General features: G+C 46.9%; 1 protein-coding gene across 2 annotated transcripts in view; it reads right to left on the minus strand.

Moving 5' to 3' along the window:
* SLCO3A1 (solute carrier organic anion transporter family member 3A1) overlaps positions 1-24,952 on the minus strand; it is a 310,139-nt gene that overhangs the window by 54,926 nt on the left and 230,261 nt on the right. For both annotated transcript variants that reach the window (XM_077871178.1, XM_077871168.1), the window contains exons 3-4: positions 22,439-22,537; positions 13,637-13,900 (exon numbers count right to left, since the gene is read on the minus strand). In XM_077871178.1, the coding sequence (XP_077727304.1) occupies positions 13,637-13,900; positions 22,439-22,537 (363 nt within the window). The remainder of the gene's footprint in view (positions 1-13,636; positions 13,901-22,438; positions 22,538-24,952) is intronic.

A 24,952-nucleotide genomic window follows, 5' to 3' on the forward strand; every position in this document is an offset into this window, starting at 1 on the left:
TAATGTGTACTTATAAAAATGTCAACTGAGGGGCTCCTGCGTGGCTCAGTTGGTTGGGCATCTACCTTCAGCTCAGATCATGATCCCAGAGTCCTGGGATCGAGCCCCATATTGAGCTCCCTGCTCAACAGGGAGTCTGCTTCTCCCTCACCCTCCCCCCCCCCCCACTCATGCATGCATGCTCTTTCAAATAAATAATAAAATCTTCCCAAAAAATTAAAAAGTCAACTGAAACATAACTAATATATCAAATCTGTGGTTTCATGGCTCTCATAGCTTAAAATGATGCCAGGTTAAAACAATTAGATTTAAAGTTATTTAGAGAGAAGTCTTATGTAAATAATGGTACAGGTGGTAAGCAGATAAGGCAAAATGTATAAAGTTATGTGCCAGGGACTACAGTAAGGGGAACTCTGTTCTGCTGTAATCATAATAACATGGAATATTTGGCATGTGGTATACTTTCCACCTGTGTAAACAGAAGAGAGAAACTGAGTCCCAGAAGGATCAAGTATTATTCTAAGTCCAGGAAAAACCAGTAGGTACTCATGGTCATACAAAATAAACAGGTGAGCAGGGAGTCTAATACTGCATTCCAAGGTGATGAATTAGCCAGCTGTCCAAAAGAAGAAAGCTAATTACACAGACTTAATCTCATCTCCTAGGAGATGAAATCTCTAAATGGTCCAAATCATTAGAATAAAATAATAATAGAGGATACATAAGTTTTTAATAATGTTAACAGATAAGCTCAATAAATCAAAATGGCAGAACAATGGGTCAGCCAATGGCAGGTACACACAGCTCAAAACTGATCATTTCCATGAAACGTACCAAGTTTGAAAAATGAAAAACTAAAGAGAGGGACTTAAAGACCCTCCGACATAATAAAAGGAACTCAGAATCACCGTGGGCTGAGCAACCTGATCCTACATCCCAACTAAGAAACAGCCAGAGCTGGTGGCCTCTGCTTTTCTGTCATAGTTTCTCATAAAATTTACTAAAACTTGAGGAAGGTCACTCTTGGATGATGTAACTGTGTGCAAGCACGCATGCATACACATATGCCACAAAAACCCAGAAACTTTAAATCCATGGTATTCACTCATTTATACCTACTTTTTTACAAAGGCACTAGCCTTTACATGTGTTCTGTTTATTTATTTTGATTTATTATAAACAAAAATAAAATTTTGTTTATTTTATTTTAAGAATTTTGCAGGGTCTTCAGCATCTAAGATAATCTGACTTTTTAAGAAATGTCCTTTCAAATAAATGTCTAAAAGTGGTTACACTTACAATCTATGTTTAAGTGTTGAGAAATTTTCCTTCGTTACATCCACATTATTTTTTAAGAAATGTACAAATGTTTAGAGGAATGTTGACTGTGTAATGTTTAAAACCGTGAACTGCTACACAAATACAGAAGATGAATACGTTGGGTGTAAACAAAGGGTAACACGGTTTCTGTCTTTAAACACAAAAGCCTGTTGGATGTTAAGACTCCATCACCATAAATGGCTGCTCACAAGTGAAGGCTGGTTTGCTATTGTGCGCAGCACATTGTGACGGTATAATGTACCCATGATAAGGGACTTGGTTGACCCTGCCACAAAACACGAATCTCCACACTGTATAGGAACAGGTATGGATCACACCAGGCAACCACAGTGCCTCCTGGTAATGAGTGAATGTCAAAGCCCCTGGCTGTTTGTGTTCTGGTTTGGTTTGTGATAGAAACACTGTCACTCCATCATTGTGCTCTTTTGGAATTAAGACATCTGAACTCTGGAAACACTGCCAACAATCAATAGGCAGGTTGGGGGCATTCCAGGAAAATAATCATCTGCTATACTTTCATTATAGCCCTCATTTCCTTTGTTAGGGTGTAGACCGTTCAGATGGGGACCTCAGAAAGAAGCACCACAGCCCCTCTTGCTCACAAATAAAATTGTTTGATACCAGCAGCATCCTCCAACTAGGAACTGTGCTCTCTGGCTCAGAAATGGTGCCAAAGAGGATTTATGTCTGATCACATTATTGTGGTCTTGGTATCTCCTTCTCCTTGATCATGGCTATCAGATTTATTTGGGGAGGAGGGGGGCATGTCTTGACAAAGGCAACTCCAGTTAATGGAATGTTTTCATCCTTTAACAACCATTTTAATTATTCCAGAGATAATTCCACTTCAGTGGGGAAGATTCTTTGTTGAGATAGGAGAGCCTGCCTGCTTTTGTCTTAGTGTCTAATGACTAATTTCGTGTTGAATTAGATGTGAAAATCAGTAGGTTTGAGGATCATCCTACTGAAGACTCAGGGAAGCCTCAGTGGACCTTATTTGCATGAAGAACATTCTTTTTTTCCCTCTATCGGGCCGATTTGCTGCCAGAAATGACAGATTCCTCTTGCATTCAGCTCTTTTGCTCCTACATTCTTCCCTCCCATTCTAGGTTTTATTGCAATGACTCACAACACTCTCCAAAGATTCCTTTTCAAAGGTTCAGCCTATCCTCCAAAGCCCCAATTTGAAAAGGGGTATTAATTAGCTTGAACCTAGGGCCATCCCAGTATTTCAGGCTTTTTCATTCAATGGGTTGTTAAACCTATAAAATTCTAACCTTCCAAGGAGGCAGCAGCTAATGAGGTGGCCCAGACAAATAGAAACTGAAGAACCAAGGCAACACCAGGCCACAGAACCCCCGTGGTCCCCCGTAGCCAATTACTTCCCACCTACTGATTTAGCTTCAGAGGCTGGGAGCTGGGACAGGAGGTGGGCTGGCGTGCACCATGCCACCTCACCAGCTGGGGAGGACTTCACCTCTCATAGGGAGCCTGGTGCTGTCCTCCAGCAGGTTGATACAAAGAGCCAAACAGTAGCAGAGGAGAGTCCTCCAGGAAAAACAGGGTTTCCACTACTGTCTTTGGAAGACATTTCTGTAGGATTAAGATTTCCTGAAAACTTGTAGGCCCTCCAGGAGGGAGAAAGCCAGGTTTGGAGGAGTTGTGAGGACTGATACAGAAAGAGCATCACCTGGGTACCAAGTACTCTTCTAGCCACTCACAATCAAATTGCATAATCCTCATGGCGAACCCGTGACCTTGGGGCTATAACGGCTTCTGTTTCCAGGTGAGGAAACCAAGACAGAGAGTAGTCCCAGGGTGAGGGATGCATGGCAAAAACTCAAACCACGGCACCTGCTACTCTGGAGCATGCTCAGAGCCAGGGTGCTATTCTGGTTTGGGTTTTCAGAAATGCTGCTCGTGGTCAGAGGATGGAGCATGCAGAGACCACTCCCGATAATCAAAGGAGTCTTTCTTCATGCTTAGAAAGAATATAAAAATTCCCACTAGGACTGGAAAAAAAATGACTCCTGGGATTAGTCCATGTTTTTTTGGAAGAGGAGAGGTAGCACAGGAAGGGAGGGAGATGAATGAAAGAAAGGCTTGCAGAGCCCAAAGGGGAGGAGTCCTGTACTGCAGACAAGTTTGACTGAGCAAGGTTGTATAAAATAAGGACCTAGTTTAAGAAGTCGGGTCACTGGGACCTGAATTCTATCTTCAAAACCAAGTAGGTCTGGGTCCCAAGCGCACCTCTCTGTCCCATGGATTGTTGCAAAGATTAAATGAGACCCATGCATGCAGAGAATGTGACCCAGGGCTTCTGGCACACAGGTAAGATGAGAGCACAATGCTAAGTAATACAATAGAAGTACTTGTTGGCTATGTTAGGGAGCAAGCCCTGGGGCTCGAAGGACATTAGAGCTGCCCTAAGAATGCCTGTGTATGAGCAGATGTGGTGAGGAAGCAGAGGTGGCAAGAGACTGGGTGGGTGAATGGAGTTCCTGGAGCTGCCTTGGAGCTGCTGGCTTCCCAGGGACAGACATGCCCTCTTGCAGAGGGCTGGGTGAGTCAGGAGATAGGGGACACAAGTCCTTGTCCACCTCCCTTCCCCAAAACTGGAGGTGCTCTGGGAAGTGCTCACTGCAGGGCTCAGGCCTATTGCACTTGACTCTAGACATTTTAGCCCTCGGGCTCTCTACAGAAATTTGCCTTGACCTTCTTTTTTCTTTAATAACATTGCTGTCAATACACCATGGTTAATGCTCCCAGTGTGTGCAACTGCTTGGTAATTACGACAGTGACAGCTGACATTTGCTGGGCAACCAGCATCAGATGGGCCCTGAGCTGAGGGTTCCTAATGTCACTCCCACAGCTATCACAACAGGGACAGTCTTACTGTCTTGTTTCAGACATGAGGAAACCAAAGCTTCCTTAAGCAGCTGCATAAACCATGCTCCCAGAATGCAAAACCCAGGCCTGCCTGCACTCCAGAGCCCACCTCTAAATCTTTGGGTTTCTGTATGGGGACTTCAATCAGCGGAAAAGTGTTTATTTTCTGAAAGATAAGTCGTCATGAAGCGCTTCCCAGTGCACAGGACACAGAACCCAAAAGCAAAGGGAACAGAGAGGTGGAAGGAGCAGGGTGGGGGTGAGATACACAACAGTCTTCGGGTCACGACCAAAACCCAATGAAAAGAGGAAGGAAGAAGTAACAAAGATGTGGCCAAACACCACAACGGAGGCACGAGATTAAAGCCAAGGTAGGGTGAATCCTAGGAAAAATGATGTTTCCTGGCATGGCACAAACATTTGGCAGCCACTACGCTGGTTCCCTGTACCCGGTGCTGGCCGTCATTACTGCACCAATGTGTCCCTGGACACTCTTGCCTGGGTCCTCTGGTCTCTCCCACGTGAGGAGCCACCTGCATGCAGAGATGGAGCAGCCCCATCCCTAGATGTGGGCACTGTGCCCAGTAAGAGCAGATGCTTCATAAATGCAAGAGGGATTAATGAATTCAATAAACAAACAAATTGCAGTCTCTAAAGGCAACTGTCACCATCTCTTAAGAAACATTAACTGTGGAGACAGGGACCAGTTCGTGATCACATCATGGGTCACATTCCATAGGCTCATGGGCCATGATGGAATGGAAATAATTAGCGAATACGGCCATTTCCATTGCTGAGTCTAGAGTTATCTAGACTCCCCTGGATAGGGGAGGAGAAGAGCCTGGGAGGGAGGGGAAGCCTATGGTGCCAGGGACCTTCTAGAAAGGAGTGCCTATTGTGCACTGGCCTCAGACTGGCCACCTTGGGATCTCTGACCTTGTTGCTGCAGATAAGACTGTCTCCCAGTCTCTGTTCTGGGCAATCGAGGGACCCCCAGGTGAGCTTCCTGGACCCTCTCATTGCCAACTGTGAGACAGGTAGTTACCAGGCTTCCATCTACTGGTCTTGGGAACAGGCTGAAGGTCCCTTGTATGGAGAAGGTCATGGTTTGAGTGAACAAACCAGAAGCCATCAGCACAGGAAACAAGTATTTACACTGAAAGCCAAGCATCGATGGGTGTGGATTGGACAGGGAAACCCAGAGCCGGTCAGTTCTATTGATTCTTTTTTTTTTTTTTTAATTCCCAACTCCTTGTAACACCACCAAGAAATCGTGGGAGAAAAAGAGTAGTGTGGGGTCCCATTAGCTGGTGTAAGCCCAAGCACCCCCAGAAACACAGCTAGCTCCTCCCATTCCAGATCGGTGACCCCCAGGAGGGTGAAGTCAGAAACACAGGGTGGCGGAGCCAGAGAAGAAAGCCTGGGGAGTAGCAAGCTCTGTTTCAGATCCAACTGTTGTGCCTTTTCATGCCAGAGGTAGCAGAGGCAGAAAAGGATTAAAGAAATAAAGAGTGTCTCCTAAACAGAATGCCACTTTTGTAACTTCACACCAGCCCCTAGGAACCTTGTCTGGGAGCATGATGCGCCACCTCAGGGGTGGCAGGGCTGACTGCATTAAGCGTTCACAAAAACTCGACCCATAGGAGAATGTACTGCTCGAAAGACAAAGAGCAATGCTCAGAAAAGACATGGTGAATTTCAGCACCTAAGAGAACATAAATGCCTGTGTCTAAGCCGAGACTCCCTAGTGCTATCTCCTGAAGGGTTGGGTTTACAGCAGACCTTCTCAGAGCCTTCAATGTGCTAATGTCACTTACACACCTCCAAATGGGTCACATTGCAGGATGTCCCAAGCTTATTTCATAAGTAGGTCTCCTCCCCATGTTTTCATCTTATGGGCAAAAACTGCTGCAGAAACAGCTCTGATGGAAAGCCTCCAAAGGACTCCCACCACCTCTCCTATTTATTTTCAAGTAGGGGTACATTTAGAATTGCCTGGAAACTTTAAAGAAATTCAGGAGCCTAGACCACCTCCCTCTTCCCCACTAGACTCATGGAATCAGAAATCCTAGGGGTGCGGCCTGAGTGTGGGTGTGTTTCAAGAAACCCCCCAGGATGGGACACCTGGGTGGCTCAGAGGTTAAGCGTCTGTCTTCAGCTCAGGGTGTGATCCTGGAGTCCCAGGATGGAGTCCCACATTGGACTTCCTGCATGGAGCCTGCTTCTCTGCCCTCCACTCATAAATAAAAAAAATAAAAAAAAATAAAGAACCCCCCCCCCCCCCCCCAGGTAATGCTGATTCAAACCTCTAGGTGGGAAACAGTGACTCAAAGTCCACACACTTTAGAAGAGCAATGCAAAAGCCCTCCAAATTCATTTACAATTTTACTGGAGTCTTACTGGGGTGGCCTTAGGTGCTAGGAACTCTGCTGGGTGCAATAACAAGACACCATTCTCCCTTCTACCATGACCTTTTCTGAAGCCTAATCCCCCAAATGAGATGTCTCTCTCCCATCTACCACTCGGGCATTTCTGTGCCCTGCCTCTGCTCGCACCTGCCCCCCCTCCCGCCCAGAGCCCCTCTCTTCTCTCTATCCACAGGGATCCTGCTCATCTTTCCAGATGGGGCTGAAATGCTACTCGTTTTATGCACTTGTCTTCGAGTCCTCCCTATGGACTCAGCACATCCCTTTGAACTTCCCATGATCCTCACCACCTTCTATCCTGCATTCTAGCAACACTTCTTAAATGCCCAAAGAGTTAACATGAACAGGAAAGCTCTAGGGTCAGATGGGATAAAACAATGCCAGCCAGCTGGCCTTCCAAGGGCCTTTAATACTCGAATATACCATGTGGGTCTCCAAGAGGGTCACACACTATATAGACATTTTTTCAAGCTTATTTGGCTGTAATACCTTTCCTCCCTCCCCCCATTGATTTATATTTCCCCTGAGCATCTCCAAGGACTTCTGTTCCAAGGAACACCCATAGGGAAACACTGTCTTCTAGCAGTTTCCTTCCTTCATTCAAAGAACACTCGTGGGATATCCACATTGTGCCAGGCTTTGTGCCAGGTACCCTCTCATGTGTAAATCTCGGGTGCTTTGTGGAAATAACTTGTGGCCTGTTCACAGACATAACACCCCAGCACATCCTCCTCCACAGCTGGTAAGAATATGAGGAAGCCATTGGCCAAACTGGTCCTGGGGACCTACAAACATAACTCCTATGGCATGGCAGTGAATGAAATGCAGCCTGGTGCATGGTTCCCAGCATTTGGGAGGGCGGATGGTTTCCCTAGCCATGGAATCAAGAAAGAAGATTTTAATGGGAAATCCACGTGAGGGCAGAGCACAGTTCTGAAGACAAATGGTGCAATAAAAAACACTCAGCCATCTAGCCCGCAGAACAAGGGCTCTCAGATCACCAGGCTCCTCACAATAACAAGATGCTGAAAGGCACAGGCCCCTCATTACAGAAAATGTGGCAGGAATGGACTGATAGCTGGCAAAGGATAGAGGAGGTTTGGTAGAGTTGTAGAGGCTAGAGGCTAGAGGCAGGAGCCGGGTCCCTCACGCTAGGCCAATGCGTGTGCAGCTCCTGCTCAACACCAAGAGAGGAGCAGCGGTGGCGATGAGTGTGCACCCTGTTCCTGACCCAAACACCTGTCAGGGAACTCACACAGCCCAGAGTCACCAATGCAAGTCAACTGGAGCAACTGGGCCAGCAGCCCCATCCCCACACAAGCAGGTCACCGGTGGACCAGCCATGGCACTTAGCACAGATGGAGCCCCGGCTGGACTCGTGTCCGCGGATGGGTCAAACACAGGCCGAAACTCTGGGAGGGGCTTTGGGGGCGAGAACAGCTTGAAGGAAAGCAGCAAACCATGGTGGGCTTGGCAGGGCACGTCCAGTGATCCGTGTATCCCCTCATTTATCAGATATGTACTGAGCCCCTACGGACAAGAGCAGAAGCACAAACAGAGGAAGTCCTGGCCTTTGTGGAGCTTTCGGATGGAGTAAGTGAATAATCACATACAGAACAGTAACATGACCATGTCACGGAGAGCAATGTGCCTGGGGGGGGGGGGCAGGCAGAGAAAAGTCCTAGAGAACATGATCATGAGCTGATGTCTGATGATGGGATCAGAATTCCAGCTGAAGGAACAGCAGGTGCACAGTCCCAGGGTGGGGAGGAAGCCTGGGGAACCCAGGGGCCTAGACGGAAGCTGGTGAGGTGAGGCTGTGGAGGGACAGGGAGGCAGTGGTGTAAGCAGCGGCTGGAAGGGCAGAGGAGCACCACTGGGAGGCCCTGAAAGGGTTCCACCTCTGTCCCTTCGAGCTGGAGGCAGCCACGGGATCAGATGCATCCTGAAACCATCGTCATGTACAGACAGATCAGTGGGGTTGGGGCAGACTAGAGTGCAGGAGATAACCCGAGGAGGCTGGAGAGAGAGTCAGATGGTGAAATCAGTAGAACCCAGGGATGGATGGCTGGAGGAGGGCAGGATGGAGAAGGTAACAGCCCCTGGCTGGATTCATCTCCCCTGCAAGTGAAGGTCCTCTGGAACTGGGCACTGCATTTCCTCCCGTGGAGAGGGAGCAAGTGGAACAGAGAAAGGACCTGTGTCTCTGTGTCTCTGACACAGGAAGGGTCTTTGTTCAATTGGCCCCAGCCCCAATTGGCTGATTCCCCTTCCTCCTCAGGCAGTTCATTAAAGGCTGGTGAATCCCCCAGGGAAACACAGTGGAGAGAGCTTGGGGTGTGGAGTCCGGGGACCTTGCCCAGTCCCAGCTCCATCCTTCCCAGTGGTGATGACCTGGAAATGTAGTTTAACCCTGAGCTCTGTGATGGGATGGTTGGCATGGAGATCAGCTACACTCACACTCACGCATCAGCTGGATGGTGGGGGCCCAGTGGGAGGTACCTGCGAGTGCCTGGAAACTCGTCAACCACCCTCCACATTTTGGGGGTAGTAAGACTCTGAGCCTAAATCCCCCCTACCCCACCCCGAGCCCTGCCAGTTGGGCTGCTCCAAAAAGATAGTTGTAGCTATCTTTTCGGAGACAGGAAGAGGCCACTTGGCAGTCAGTGTGAAGTGTACAGAGACAAGAGTGCTCAGTTTTGACTGCTCTTCTCTTTCAGAGATCAAAGGCAGGGCCCTCCCTTCGGATTTTAAACCTCTGGAACAGTTACACTCATCCTAGCTAGAGAGCCCATCAGAGAGGGCCAGGACGTGCCAATGTTTGCAGGGAGTGGGTTCCTCCCGCCCTTTTAGCCTGTAGCTTCGTCTAGAAGACCCACTGTTTTACGGTACACCGGTGCTGTTGCAACCAGCAGCTGGAAATTTAAGTATGCTCTGCTGAAGTCGGCTAGCACCTGCTGAGGCCACTTCTCCATTAAGAGAGTCCATTATATGCCCCAAGATGGAGCATCACATTGTAGTTAGGAAGACAGGCACCGGACCCCTGGCCAGGGTTCAAACACCTTTCCTTTCAATCTCTAAGCCTCAATTTGCTTTTTTTGTAAAATGATACCAATGCCTTATAGGGTTGGAGGATTAAGTATGATAGTGTGTGGAAAACCAGAGTTCACCACTGGTGTGTGTGTGAGTGCATGCATGCTGGCAAGAGGATACTCGTTTGTTTGTTCATCCATTCATTCAGTTGGTATCACCTACATGCCAGGCATTGTGCTGTGCAATGGAAATAAAAAGATGCATGAAAGCTTTGTCCTTGGAGAACACAAGATTTGGGCAAAGGCAGATAAGCTGAGAAGTCTCCAGGTGGTGGGATAACAGGTGCTTTGCAGAGGCTGGGTATATGACAGAGGAATATAGCTAATCCAGCACTGGACATGGGGGGTGGGTGGCACATGGGCACAGTGGGGCTGTAGGGAGGGATTCCATGAAAGGTGGGGACTGAATCTAATCCAGAGTGGACCAACAGAGGAAGGGTATTCCATTCCTTTCTCTTCCAAGAAGAGAGAGGGGAATGTCTGATGTGTTGAAGGAACCAGACAGAGCATGATGGGGAAGGTACACAGAGTATGGCTGCTGAAGGAGCCTGGATCCCAACCATCAAACCCCTTCCAGAGCAGGTGACACCAGAGATGTGAGATTTAACATACCAGCTGGTGATAATATTATGCCTTTGTCTAACAGTCCCCTGAATTCCTTCTTCCCTCTGGGTTGAGACTTTAACAAAGTGTTCTACAAACTCTGGGCATCTAGATTCAGGAGGCCACATGGGTGCTCTCTAGCCCTCACATGGCTACAGCATAGAAAGGATGAGCGGACATAGTGCCAAACACAGAGGAAGGATGGGACGGGGTGGGGTGTGTCCTGAAAGATGAATCAGCCAAATGCTCTGAAGAAAATGGTTGGGGAAGAGGAGTGTGAGAGCCAGGGCACAAAGAAAAAGCTATTTGGTGGCACAGATGAAATGCAAAAATGTGTCTTGGGCTTGCAGACTCCCACACAGGAAGATACTGGAGTTTAACAAACCCAAGCGTTTGTTTGTCTGCTGCCTGCTTTGTTAAACAGTTATGTGACAGTCACTACAAGATGGGGACTTCTGGGCTGTGTGAGAAATAACAGCTTCTCTACACAGTTATAGAACACCACTCTGGGCCTTGTGTCTCTCCTCAACTTCTAAGAGTTGCAAACCCAATGATGGCCAACTTTGTTGGAAAGAGACCATCAAAGCCCACTTTTTGGAGAGGGGAGAGCACCCTGAAAAGTAAACTGCAAGCCTAAACTCCTATATCACAGAGCTCGGTTTCCTCACCTATAAACAGGACACCATATGTTAAAGCCAAGGGGAGTTAAGCGGTGTGGCCAAGACTGCAAGACTAGGAAGTGGCTGAGCTGGGTCGGAACCCAGATGAATAGCCCTGCTGCTCTCCCAAGAGCAGGGGAGATCGTCTCAGTCCCAGCAGGAGGGAGGATGGAGCAGCTGCTCTTGGGACACAACACCAGCTCTTCTTAGGAGCCTTCCCTATCTGTAGAGCATGGCAGGGGACGCGGACTGATGGCCAAAGAAGAAACCTATTTGCAAACTCAAATGAAACAGATGAGAAATGGCAACATACCTATTTTTAGACCAATGTTAATTCCTCCATATGCAATGCTACTCAAGCTTATCTGTACTGCACACTGCCTGGAGACCAGAGGGTCTTTCGAGGCTGCAAATTGGATAAAGAGTTTAGGAGCACCGGGTGACACTGCATGGTGCTTTCAGTGGAAATGTCCACGTAGCAAAAACACTGAATCACATGGAAAAATGAAGGATGTAAAGGACCATGGTCCCCTATCCATGTGCTGGCGTATGTAAAATTTGTTTATTAGCATAATAGCTCATGTCACCGTATTTTGGTTCCTGGGGATTCTTCTGGACACACTGCCTTCCTTTCCTGCTGGGACATTCTTTAGGTCCATTAATAGACCTACTGCCTCTGGGGATTGCTAATTCTAATTAAAAATCATTAATTATGAGAAGTGGAGTCTATGTATCTACAGGCCACAATTTATGATCACTATGGCTTGCAATGAGTCTCAGACCTGTCTATCCAACTGTGTACTTGTCAGCTAGGCCATGGAACGTCTAACATTCAGCTTGCCATTGCTTCAACTCTGCCCATTGTGTGTCACCCCCCACCCCCAATGGCTGCAATGTAAGTTCCAGAATATAAGCTGCCTGGGTTACCACTGTGTCCCTGGAGCCTAGCAGGATCTCAGTACATGCTGAACAAAGGAGTTAAGGGGCAACTGAATCATAATCCAAGAATTCTGAAGACCCAAGATGTGGGCTCTCCCCTGCCTGTCTCCTGAACGTCCATAAACTCCTCTGCTGCCTGGCTCTGCCATCCTTTCCACATTAGGCTGCCTTTGCTGGCTTACTGCTCTGTCCCTACGCTGGATGGTAAGTACTTTGGTAGTACAATTATAGCTTTTCATCTTTGCATCTCCAAAGATGAAAGTTAAGAGAAGACTGGGGTAGCTCTTGAAATTGGAGCTCTGGGCAATTACCATGGGACAAAGACCCAGAAAGGCTGCCACTGCTTTGGTCCAGGGTGTCTCCCGTTAAGGCTCACTTGGGTCAGCCCCATTTACTCCTGCAGATCTGGTTACTGGGACACTTTGTAAGGCTACCTGTGCAGTAGACATCACCCTCTGGCCAGCTGTTTGGGTGGGAGTTGGTGGGGGGCTCTTCTATTAAGCATAAACTCCTGGGAGTCCAAGCCAAGGCAACCCCTGAGGACAAAAAGTAGATGGCCGCCTCCTACTCATGCATTTCTGCAACTTACAGAGATGACTTTTAAGATCTTCTTTGGACAGTTCCAAATTTCTACTTTGGTAGAAACGATTGTGGAACATGGGTTCAGACATAACAGCAGATTATTAATTAGTCTCTTCTGGGAATTAGCACAAGTTCTGGCAATCCCTCCCTGACGAACACTATTAACAGACAGTCTTCTGCGGGCAGTGCTTTAATTCTCACGGCCACACTGTCACTTAGGAATGCTATTACAACTATACACTCGTGGAAATGAAGCGTGGAGAAGCTAATGATCTCAGTTCTCGTGAAGAGCAGAGCAGGGACCGGAGCCCAGGGGCTGTGATGAGCTCCTCCACGTGGCTCTCAAGCATCTCCAAAGACAGTGCTCCTTGTCGCACAAAAGCTCGGTGAAGAGACTCTTACCGTTTCTAAACTGGCCACTGGAAGACTGGAACTGCTGATGGGTGCACCCTGAACCTGCCAAGAAGTGGGTCATCCGCCTTCCCCCCACCCCAGCCTCACAGAGGAGGAATGCCCCAGCCTTGCTCCTTCCTCACTTCAAAAACTCAGCAGATTCTTCAAGGGACCCAAGAGAGGGGGTCCTGGAACTTACAGAGCACTGCAGAGACCCCACGGTGGGGAGGGGACCGTGACAGAAACCCAGCAGCTCCAGGCTGCTCTGGCACTGCTTGCCTTGAACAGAGCTTGCCAAATGTGTAAAAAACCCAGGGGCTAGAGTGTGTATGTTTGCAGGGGGTGCTGCTGCTTCTCATTCCACATCACTCCATTTTATCAGAAAAGATGCATCTGTTTTCTGTTAAAAACGACTGGGAGAGCTTCGCCACATTCTCAAGTGGGACTTTGTTATTAAGACTGAGTTCCTACCTCTTTCCAGAGGAGCACATCTTTCGTAGAGGGGAGAGGAGGACAGAGCGCTTCAAAGGAAAAGCACTTTGGATGTGGCTTTTGAAGAATGCCTGCTATCAGGAAAGGACTTCCTGATAAAAGAACAAGTACCTCAAGCCCCCAGAACCCAGTCCTGAGCACCACCCTTTCCCCCATCAGCCTAGACCACCGCCCCCCCCCCCCATTCCCCTGGCCAACCACATTCGAGGTGCGGCTCTACCTTTCAGCTGCTGGAAGCAGGAGGCACTGCTATCTGGCTCCAGAGGGTGTCTCAGGACCCCGTTGCTGGGCTTGGGTCTCTCGTACTCTCTTTCTGGGAGCATGGCCTGCTCGCTCTCCATGGCAGGGTCTGAATGTGGGGGCAGAGACTGTGGAAACCCAAACATCAAGAGGGAAGAGAAGAAGAGTAAGGCACCGCAGAGCAGAAAGCCACCCCACCAGGCTCCGATCCAGCGGGGGTCGTCCGGAGTGATGTCCAGGTTACCTGCAACCAGAAAGAAGACAGTGAGTAGGACGGGAGGGGACACAGCAGGGCTGGCATACGGCTAAGGGTCTGAGTCAGCTGCACACGAGAGGGCTCTGGAAATAGCCTTCAGGGCCTGGGGGGCGGCAGGCAGACTGGACCCTTCACAAAGCAGCTTTTTGTTCCACATGGGTGCTTCTGTTTCTCCTAAAGCTGAAGGCTGATTTCTTTCCCTCCTTAATTTTCTTGTCTACCCTGTGTTTGTATCAGTCTAAACAAACACAGTGAGAAGCCAGACACCCTCTGAATTAAGCCTGGAACTGATGGGCTTTGGTAGAACTGCCTAGGTGTGCTGGTGAAAGCACAAGGGCACAGAAACATTGTTCAAGGGTGTATTTTTTACTGTGTATACTCACTTGCACCCTTCAAAAAAGAAACTAACCTGAGATCCCATTCAACACCCCACTCCTGGTCTTGAATCAGGTTCACAGATCATAAGGGGTGGCACAGAATGAAGTCAAGAGGCAGGATGCCTGGAGTGAAATCCTGACATTTCTCAGCTTGGGACCTCAGCCTAGTGATTTGAACTCTCTGTGCCTGGCTGACTGATCTGCAGGACAAACCATGATGGTAATAGTACCTTACGGAGTTTCAGGGAAAGACTAAGTGAGCCACACCAGATAAAAATTGCTCAGAATAGTCCCTGGCACGTGCTTGAGCATTTAAACAGTGTTAGTGTAATATTTATGGTTGGGGTCCTGTTTCCAAACTGCTAGTGAGTAGGTTAATTCAAATCTTGGTGGTGGCCTGTGATTTGGGGAAGTCCTTTATTAGAAAGCTTTGCAGCCAACTTAATGTTTAAAGGCAGTGTACATGTGGTTTGGTTGTCTTGTACTATTATTTCTTTGATTGCCAGTTGAAGTCATGAAGACATAAACTATAGCTTACTGCTTTGCAGATTTTTTTTTTTTTTGTCTTTCTCTACAACTGCCTTTCTTAGAGCATTCCCAGATGAACTGCTTAGAAACGTCTCTTTGACGATAATCCCATACCTCTGGAGCATATAAGGACATTCTTAGATATGGGGTCAGAGCATTTTGAGCTAAGAACTAACAAGGCTGCAAGCCTAGACCAGATGGATGGACAGGTGTGGCAAAAGAAAGGACCACAGACACTCAGATGAGCACTTCACCATTTGTAAAATGTTCTCCCTAAAGTCTCTTCAGTTGCCACTAATGAAGATCCCAGCCATCATTTACTGAGGGCTTACTCTGCATTAGGCTTTACCCAGCGTGTATTCTTAACTGTTCTGGTCAACCCTCCAAGCAACCCTAAAGGTAGAGTCTTTTATTATCCCAGTCTTATACAGATAGAAAAATGGAGGCTTAGAAAGTTTAAGTACCTTACCCAAATTCACAGAGTTGAAGATTAAAAGATAGGCATTGAGATGCCAAGGGCCAGACTCCTTATTACTTTGCTACACTGCCCTTCTGAGCTGTCTGTCTAGTCTTTGTTTTGGGCTCCCTGGGGGGATGATTAATTCCAGTGCTTTGTGCAATGGGCCTAAGATCACCAACTTTGCTGCTGGTCTTCGGAGCATCAGTGGGTTCTGTCCTGGAGGCCTTGACATCAACGCAGGAGCAATATTTAGGGCACTACAATGGACAAGATGCTTCTGACTTGCTGCACGTCAGAGAAGAGAGTATAAACTTTGGCAGGCGTAGGGTTGAATCCCAGCTCTGCTGCTTACTAGCATGTGATGCTGGGCAAGCTACTTACCCTCTCTGAGTCTTACTTTGATCACTTGCAAAAATAAAGGTGACATCCACCAAGATCGCTTGCAAGGATAAGAGGTAATGAGCAAGGATCACTTGACACACAGGCTCTTTGTATATGGTAGCTCTTATAACTACTTCTAGGTATATATTTACATGAATGGGAATTTCATGATATAGGGTTATTATTATTATTTTTTAAGAGTATGGGAAAGCTTAAAAAAGGCAGGAGAAAACCCAAGGTGATCTTGAAAGCATCTTGATGCAAACAGAAGAAGAGAAAAGGAAGTCAGATCGCCTCGGGTAGCTGAGCAGGAATGTTTTCTTCAGTTACTCATTGTGTTTTTTTCACCTGCAGGAATGTTTTCTTCAGTTACTCATTGTGTTTTTTTCACCTGCTGCCAAGCAATGAATGAAAACAAAAGACGTAAAAGGGAGCTGTGGTATCTCCCTCCGTTGTTGATGGGCTCCATAAAGGGGAATTGAAAGCTGGCAGATGTGAGCCGAGAGAGAGAGAGAGAGAGAGAGAGAGAGAGAGAGAGAGAGAGAGAGAGAGATATCCTGGCGGTTGTTTAGAGGAACAAAATTAGTAGCTCGTTGAGAGTCCCTATTTTACTTAGGAAGTTAGTGCCTCTCTTCTATGTGTGAAGAAACATCCCAGGGAGAGATGCTGCAGTGGGGAGGTGGAGGTTTATGTGAACCTGTCAACTCACTCCCCATAGGTATGTGCTTGCATGTGGGAAGCCAACGTTCGCTCACCATTTGTAAGGCAGGGAAGAGCATGTGACCTGTGTCAGACTAGAGCATGCCTGTCATATGGGCAAGGAGAAGGAGAGGGGTCTGTAGGAAAGTGTGGGGTGGGGGGAGATTTAGGTAAATCACAGTTGACCATTTTAGGAAGTATTGATTCTTTTTTCCCCCTCTCCATTGCAACCATCCAGAGCACTTAGGCAAGGAAAGAAATAATGTTCTGAGGAGAAACCACTCAGCTTTGGAGCATGCTGCCCTCGGGTCAGGGTTGGCTTAGGGGGTGGATTCCTAGTCCTGATTTTGGCACTTCCCAAAAAGACGGCTAATGCTTGAACCCAGTCTGACAAAAGTATTTTCTGAGGCACTTTCACGGAAGTGATGGTGAAAATCCCTCCCCACCTGCCTGCAATCATCACTGGTCGGCAATTACTATCCTAGTATCACTAATGCTGAAAGAGAGTTTTTTAGATTGGCTGGCAAAGAATAGTGGGGTAGATGCTACTGATGTCTTTATTTGGATCTCCTCTTCTAGAACAAGGAGGCTTACCTGTCCCTTACCGTGAACTTAGGCGTAGTCACGTGCCACAGAATTTTGCCACTGAAATATGAGTGGGGGAATACAAGTCACTTCTGTGTGGAGCTACATATGAGCTGGTGCCTGACTCTTGCACTTTCTTGCCCTGCTTGATCATGGAAGCTCTGCCTGATTGTGAAATCCTCCTAAGATGGTCCCTGAGAGGCTATGATGAATGAAGGGTCACTGCACTGTATATACAGCAAGAATGAGGAACGAACCTTTAGTATTATTCTAAGCCACTAAGGTTTTTGGAGGTGTTTGTTATTGCAGCAGAACCAAGCCCACTCTGACTAGTACAAAAGGCTTAGGAAATAAAAATTCATGCTCTCTAAGAACAGTGATCCTGGGCAGGCTTGGAATCGTGAAAGTGTTTCAGGCACAGATGGGGAACGGGGTGAAAATGTCTTTTCTTTCAACGTAGCTCTATTCAGGTTCTTGATCTTAGAAAATTACTACCATTCAACTTTTTCATGAAGACTGTGGTAAGATTCCCAGAACAAAAATGAAAAGCACCCATCATTTACTTAGATGTACCTAATTGCCAATGAAACGGGGACCATAAAGGACAAAAAGACATTGAAAAGAATGGGATGGGGACAATATCCTAGAGTGAAGGTGCAGCATTAGCAAAGGCATGGCATCCTCAGGGGACTCTGGGCTGACCAGCTAAGCTCTACCCAGGCACTCATCAGCCCCTTGGTCATCCCAGGCATGGAAATAGACTAAAGGATCACCATGACGGAGGTATCTGCCCACAATGAGACCGGCACAGTCCAAGCCTGCCTTTGCATAGCTGTCTCTGGTTTGAAGAATTTCTGCTTTGCAAGATCCATTTTTCTAACCCTGCCATGTCTCAGAATCTGACATTTGGAGTGTTTTCATGGTTTTGTGGGGTAAAACAAGCAAGCTTTTGGGAGTTGTTTGCTTCCTCTGTTGAAGGCTGTGTAAACACAAGGGGTTGGGGTTTTTCTCCTATTTCTGAGGACTACTACCATGGTAGGTAGGAAAGAAAAATCACTGGGAACAGAGTCAAATCTTTTTTTTTTTTTTAATAAGATTTTATTTACTCATGACAGACACAGAGAGAGGCAAAGATGTAGGCAGAGGGAGAAGCTGGCTCCCTGTGGGGAGCCCAATGTGGGACTCAATCCCAGGAACCCGGGATCACACCCTGAGCCAAAGGTAGAGATGCTCAAAGACTGAGCCACCCAGGCATCCCTTTTTTTGTGTGTTTTATTCATTTTTATGTATGTATGTATGTCAAACCATTTTAAAACTAACCAACCAACCCATGAGGATACCCAAAGACTATGAGAAGGAGATTGAAGCAAATTAGAGACACCTATTTCTGACTCCCAGGCCACGCTGATGTGTAAGTGGTGCCTTGGGCTCTCCAAGCAGTTTTTCTTTTCTTTCTTTTTGTCCATTTACCTATTTGTTTAATCTATTTCTTGAAACTTTTGCTAGGAGACTCAAGCATTCCAAAACTATCATTAAGTTACAGACCAAATTAGAAACTGAGAACAAGGAGGGGCTGAGCAAAGAGGGCAGCATGGAATGCCCAGGATCTCGGCCATTGAGCTAATTAGCCTCACATGAAGGAATCTGACGACTCCTGCAGCCAGCCCTGGAGTGGCAGAGCAGGCAATTCCTGGCTGTTGACCTTTTCCATGAAGCAAACATACGGACATATCTTATTCCAGGGACAAATGCCATGCAGCCATAAGGGGCCAGCTGGGGTCTGCCTCAGGATGAGAGTCTGTGTGTGCTGATGAGGTTAGGTCATCTCAGCAAGGCCTTTGTCCATGGAAGGAGGCAGCCTTCTGGCAAAAGTCCTGGAGAAATTCTAAGGACACAAACTGCCCAGTTTGGAGTCAGACAGGGGCGTGTGGTTTGCATCCTACTAGCTGTGGAAATGAGAATCTTTGGCTTACCGTGTGCCTACTACCTACCAGGCACCATGCTACATGCTTTGCATGATTAACACATGTCATCCACACACAGACCCTCACAGAGAAATGCCCCCAGGACTGCACAACTTGGAAGGGGTGTAGCTAAGATTAAAATGGATGTCTGGGGATGCCTGGGAGGCTCAGTCGTTGAGCGTCTGCCTTTGGCTTAGGGTGAGATCCCGGGGTCCTGGGATCAAGTCCTGCATCGGGCTCCCCACAGGGAGCCTGCTTCTCCTTCTGCCTATGTCTCTGTCTCTCATGAATGAATGAATAAATAAAATCTTAAAAAAAGAATAAGATGGAGGTCTGATTCCAGCACCAGAACCCTGTAGAACTCATCATCTCTGCATAAGAAGAACTCCCCTGTTAAGTGGGATAACAGTAACACCCAACCTCCAAGAAGAATGTTCTAAAGTTCAGATGAGGCCATCTACATACCACTTTAATAAGCGGTCTGTTCAAGGCTGCCATTCTCAATCTCCTGATAAACCCACTGTTAAGGATGGTTGATTTGAGGATTTGGGGCACATTCTGATACCAAGTCCTCCTTTTTTCTAGGTTCTGTTCTGAACGGGTCTCAGCTTTACAAAGGTATCCTACAAAAGCAATTCCAGCAGCACCATCGTTCTTTCCCTGTGCTGTCACGAGAGGCATCTATCCTAAAGAAGAGGAGTATGAGGGAGCCATGCAGAGATCAGACACAGATGTAGAGCAGCAGAACCCTTGGTCTATGCATGGCCAGCTGAGTCCTCCCAGGGGGACTGCCCGCGGGGTCCATCCATCCCATGGCTGGCCTGTTCCTACAACCCACCACCTCCCTACCACACAGACTGCAACCAGCCTTCCTCGCTGGGTCCTCCCCTTTCACCCTGTCTCCTCAGCTGCAGCCAGGCTGCACAGGCACATCCTCTCCTCCATCTGCCCCACCACAAGGGCTCTGCCTCGCCTGCCTCGCCCGCCTGCCCACAGGTTCCAGAACACTGCTTTCTCCAGTCCCCTTTCCCGGCTCTCCCCTGTGTGCCTGGCCCTTTCCATTCATGCTTCAGGACACCCCCTCACAGGTTGGACAGCCCTCAAGAGGGACTCTGTCTTCACTGGTGAAGAAAAAAATACAGGAGGGTGAGCCCTAAAGAATTGAGAACCTCCTTCTCAAAATATAGCCAGGATCCATTCCAGATAGAACAACAAGTTTTAGTCACATGGTTAGAAATCATCAAAATTGCTAGAAACTATAGAATTCTGTCTTGTTCTCCAAGAGAATAAATTATATTCTTCTGCCCTCTACTGGTAAAAAGCAGCATCAGCCCTCCAGGCACCTTCAGCAAGGATGCAAACAAAAGATGGTGACTCACAGAGAATCCTTCCCTATCTTAGAGACCCACTGGATGGGATTTCCGCTATTCACTTGTGTGTGTGTGTTGGGGGGGGGGGCGGGGGTTGCCATCAGCAAGATGTCCAGCTGGACCAGGAATGCGCCCATCTGTCTTACAGCCAGGGAGGTTTCAAATTGCCGGTGATCTAGAACCACAGATGATGTCGATTAACTCAGGGCCCTGATGGGTGAAGAAAGATGCTGACCACCCGGGACTGTGGGCAGGACTCCAGACTGAGGGAAAAGCCCGAAGCAAATGAATAGCACACCGAGGGGGACCACGAATGAACTGGCTCAGCCCCTCCAAATCCTTGCCCACCCCTTGATCATTCCAGCATACAGAAAAGATGCTATTTCATTCCCAGCGGGACTCCTGACGAAGGGGCTGTGAAGTGGAAATGCCCATGGGCTTACTCAGGAGCCCTGGGTTCTATACAGATACACCCCTTGGACCTGTTTCCTCATCTGTACAATGAAAGGGCTGGAAGAGAATGATCTGAGGTTCCTGGCTCAGAGGTTCTGGTAACTCATAGGCCTTGATCCAAGGGAGCCCCTACTAATATGCTGAGGGTAGTTCTGCCTGGGTGCTTGGCCTCTTCTTCCAGGCAGCCTTCCCAATTGCATGGGGTGGGTGCATCCCCTTCCTTCACTGTTTTTTGCCTAAACAAGCAAGATGGTAGCCGCCTGCCACTGTGTATTGTTTCCCTGACCAGGCCACCCCTCATCCCACTCGCCAGGAGTATGGTTCAAAGGGTCAACCAGCTGCTGCAAAAGAGCAATATCCAATCACACTTCCTGAACAAAGCCAGCATTTTAAAAGAATAAGTAAATAAGGCTGCCTTTGATTCTTTTCTTTCCCCCCACTTGCAAATTTGTAACATCATTAGGTACAAGTAAATATATCAGTGGGATTAATGGAGTGAATCACAAAGTGACTTGATTGGATTTAAAACCACATTATTTCTTTGGAGTGAATTAGTAAATTTAGCACTGTCAGGAGATGATGGATTGAGAAGCCAGGGACTGAGCTCTTATTGATTCTGAGAATAGATCGGTATGGGGAGGAGAAGTTGGGATGGCTTCCCGTACTCTTTTCTCAGAGAGAAAGGAAACATGGCTTCTCTGCTCACTGAACTGCACAGAAATAGAGCGTTCTGTTGGGGGCTCACAGTCAACCCATGACCACATATGGCAGGTAGTATCTCAGATGGCCTCCCACGATCCCACCCCCTAGGATGACATGTCACTTCTGAGACAAGGTTATAAATGAACCATGGCTTTTGTCTCAGATGCTCTCTCCCCACTTCTTTTGGGTTGTTTGCTCCAGGCCTGTCGACAGCCTTGGGAATGAATTTAGAAGTTGGATTTCCTCCATTTGAGCTTTGGGATGAGTAGAGACCACATCAACACCCTGACTACAGCCTCATGAGGGACCTCGAATCAGAATCACCCAGCCAAGCTGCTCTGGATTCCAGACCCACAGAAATACACTGGGATATAATATTATAAACACCTCCCCGGTATTGTTTTAAGTCACTAAGTTTGGGGTAATTTGTTACACAGCAAGAGAAGACTAATAAACCATGTGACTTCTGTTTTAGCCACTGAAACATGAGGAGAAGCTTCCAGAAGCAATGTGCAACTCACCATGGCCTAATTTCCTGGAGTAACCATGATGAGCCAAGTCTCACCCTCCCCAACACTGCCAGTCTGTGCTGGTTTTACAGTGCACCCAAGAAGTAAACTTTGGTTGTATAAAACCACTTGAGGTTTGGGAACTGTGTGTTACCACTGCAACACCTAGCCTAGGTTAACTAGCCCACTGCTGGATCAAAGGGTAGCCCCATGAAACAGATATAATTCTTGTTACCCTTAATTTACAGATGAGGAAGATCCATATTTGAGGAATAAAACCAACTATGGGGTTATTTAGCCTCTGGGTAGACACTGGAGCCCAGACCATTTGAGCCTACACTCAGGTTCTTTCCTTTGATATTTGGTGAACCAGTAGATTGAGGTCCAAGTCCCAAGGATACCCCTTAGAAGGAGGGCTTTAGAACCCAAAGGCTGAAGGTTCCTTATAATGGTGGACATATAACGGGTTGTGGTAAGAAATTGAGATATACTCCTTACTTGTGTCAATAAAGACAGCATCCACGTAGATTTTGGTACAGAAAGAGCCCAGGATAAATCCACAGGCTGGTCCAAATACCAGCATCGTGAACAGGATTCCTGAAAGAAGAAGATGAGACAGAGATTAGATTTAAAAAGAAAAAAAGGCAGAAGCCATTCAATGAGCAAAACAGTCAAAGATCAAGGCTGTTATATTTCACATTGATCAGATGAGAAATCAGATTATACAAATGACATTACAGGAATTAGTCTAAAAATCCTAGAGGGGAAAAGCTAGTGCTGAAGCATTGTTATGAAGGAATTCTATAGTTTGAGGGAAGTTGCTCTGAAATATCTGTGGGCCCTGAATGCAGGTATTTTTTTAGAGGACTCTGTCCCATACCGTATCAACCATATTAAAATATACCCACGTCTGTATTAAGTTGTTTCTGTCCTAAACATTTTTGAAATGATTTTTTATAATTTTGCTTTCACATCTATTTGGCTTTCTGCAATTCATTTAATTTATGGTTGGCTAATATTTCTCAGCACTCATTGTACAAATTCAGGAATTGCTGTGAAGTGAGAAAAGTCAAAGCCACAAATTATTTTCAAATGTAATGAAATGTTTATGGGCATTAAATTTAGCAAAAAACAGAGTTGACATAATGGTATGCTTTGAGAACATTTAAATAGATGTTTTATTAATTTGAATTCTGCAGATCTCCCTCCTATATTTTGGAGTTGCTATCTATTGTCTTAATAGTCGTTCAAGACTTAACCTTTATTACAGGACTTGAGAAGATGGTAATAGGCACGAACAGGTGGACATAATATGTGGGATTTTGAACAACCCCTTCTATTCATTCTGGAAAAGTACTGAGTCCAAACTAAAACACACAGGCTGCATCTATGTAACTAAATTTCGGTTTGATAGAAAATTCCATGAGCAATGACAGTTCCCAAGGCCCTGAGAATAAAAACAGGAGTGAAGAAGGGGCCCTTCCTGCAAGAAGCTGGCTGCCGGTGAGGACAAACAGTATGTGGGTCCCTTCAACCCCCAGCAGATAGCCCAAAAGAGAGGTGTTAACAGGTCCATGAGGGTGCATGAAGAATAAGGTTGGAGATGAATTCAACCAAAGGGAATCTGAGTCAGTGGAGGGTACTTCTGGTCTGCCTAAAGGTGTAGACTGACTTATTCTGATTTCCCTCGGCGATATCAACAGGAACCACTCAAATAATCAATCAACCAATCAATCAATTAATATTTATCAAGCTTTTTTTAAAAAAAGTGATCTTATTTATTTATTCGTGAGAGACACAGAGAGAGAGAGAAAGAGAGAGAGAGAGAGAGGCGCAGAGACACAGGCAGAGGGAGAAGCAGGCCTCATGCAGGGAGCCTGACATGGGACTCGATCCCGGGTCTCCAGGATCACACCCTGGGCTGAAGGCAGGCACTAAACCGCTGAGCCACCAGGGCTGCCCTATCAAGCTTCTTCTATGTGCCAAGAAATAGTCTTGGGAATGGAGACTCAGCACTGAACCAGTTAAGAATCTTGGCCTTCCAGAGCTCAATGACTTGGAGGTGAGGAGAAGTATAAACAGAAGCTCAACTGGTCTATAAATGCTTGGCAAAGGAAGCCATGTCTTCCTAGTTAATAGACAGAAACCTAGGCCCCCAAGGAATCAATCACTTGAAGACAGCTTACAAGGAATGTTGTTTGATAGAAGAAAGAATGAAAAGAGGATGGTTTATATCATGGATTTGGGGTAGAATCCACTCTCAGTGAAATCCTATTCTGATTTGGAACAATCTAGAATTTCTAGAGTCTCAAAAAAATATCTGTTCCCATAGCTGCCCAGAGACCCCCAATCCCACAATTATTCCTGTTTCTAAGAATCTCAAGAGAAGCAATATCTATTTTTATTAGAACACGGACTCTGGTATGTCACAACTTAGATTAAGATAACCAAACCAAGGAAGTTAAGTTGGGGGTATCACTGGACAATTCTAGAATATGAGGATCTCTTAGATATGGACTAGAATTACAGATATGGTCCTTAGCATGGTAGGGCTGGGGATCAGAGCTACTCTTGGCCCCATTCCCTGGAAGGAAAATGAAGCAGAAAGAGATGCTGAGGAAGATCCAGGGGGCAGGGGTGGGGGCAAGGACTGGGGGGTGTCTAAGACAAGAGCAGCACCCAACATAGCCTAAAGGGATTTCTGCTTCAGGGCAAAACTGTGAAGCCAGCCATGTCCTCCTGTCCAGGCTATAGGCTGAGGTGAGTGACTGGTCAGCTACTGGTACTCTAAAGATGGCTCAGCAAGCAACCTATCTGCTCAGGCAGTTTCAGAGGAAGAGACATAGGGGACAGGAACACAATTCTCCTGCCATGGGTACTACAATGACCTTGCTGATTCCCCGTTAATATTCCAGCAGCTGCTCGAACCGCCCCCCAGCCCCAGCAACCCCCACAACTCATAATAATATGCCTTCTTTCCTGCCAAATAAAACCCCCAATCAATGTAATAAT

The sequence above is a fragment of the Canis aureus genome, chromosome 2 (assembly GCF_053574225.1).
Source record: "Canis aureus isolate CA01 chromosome 2, VMU_Caureus_v.1.0, whole genome shotgun sequence".
NCBI lineage: Eukaryota > Metazoa > Chordata > Mammalia > Carnivora > Canidae > Canis > Canis aureus.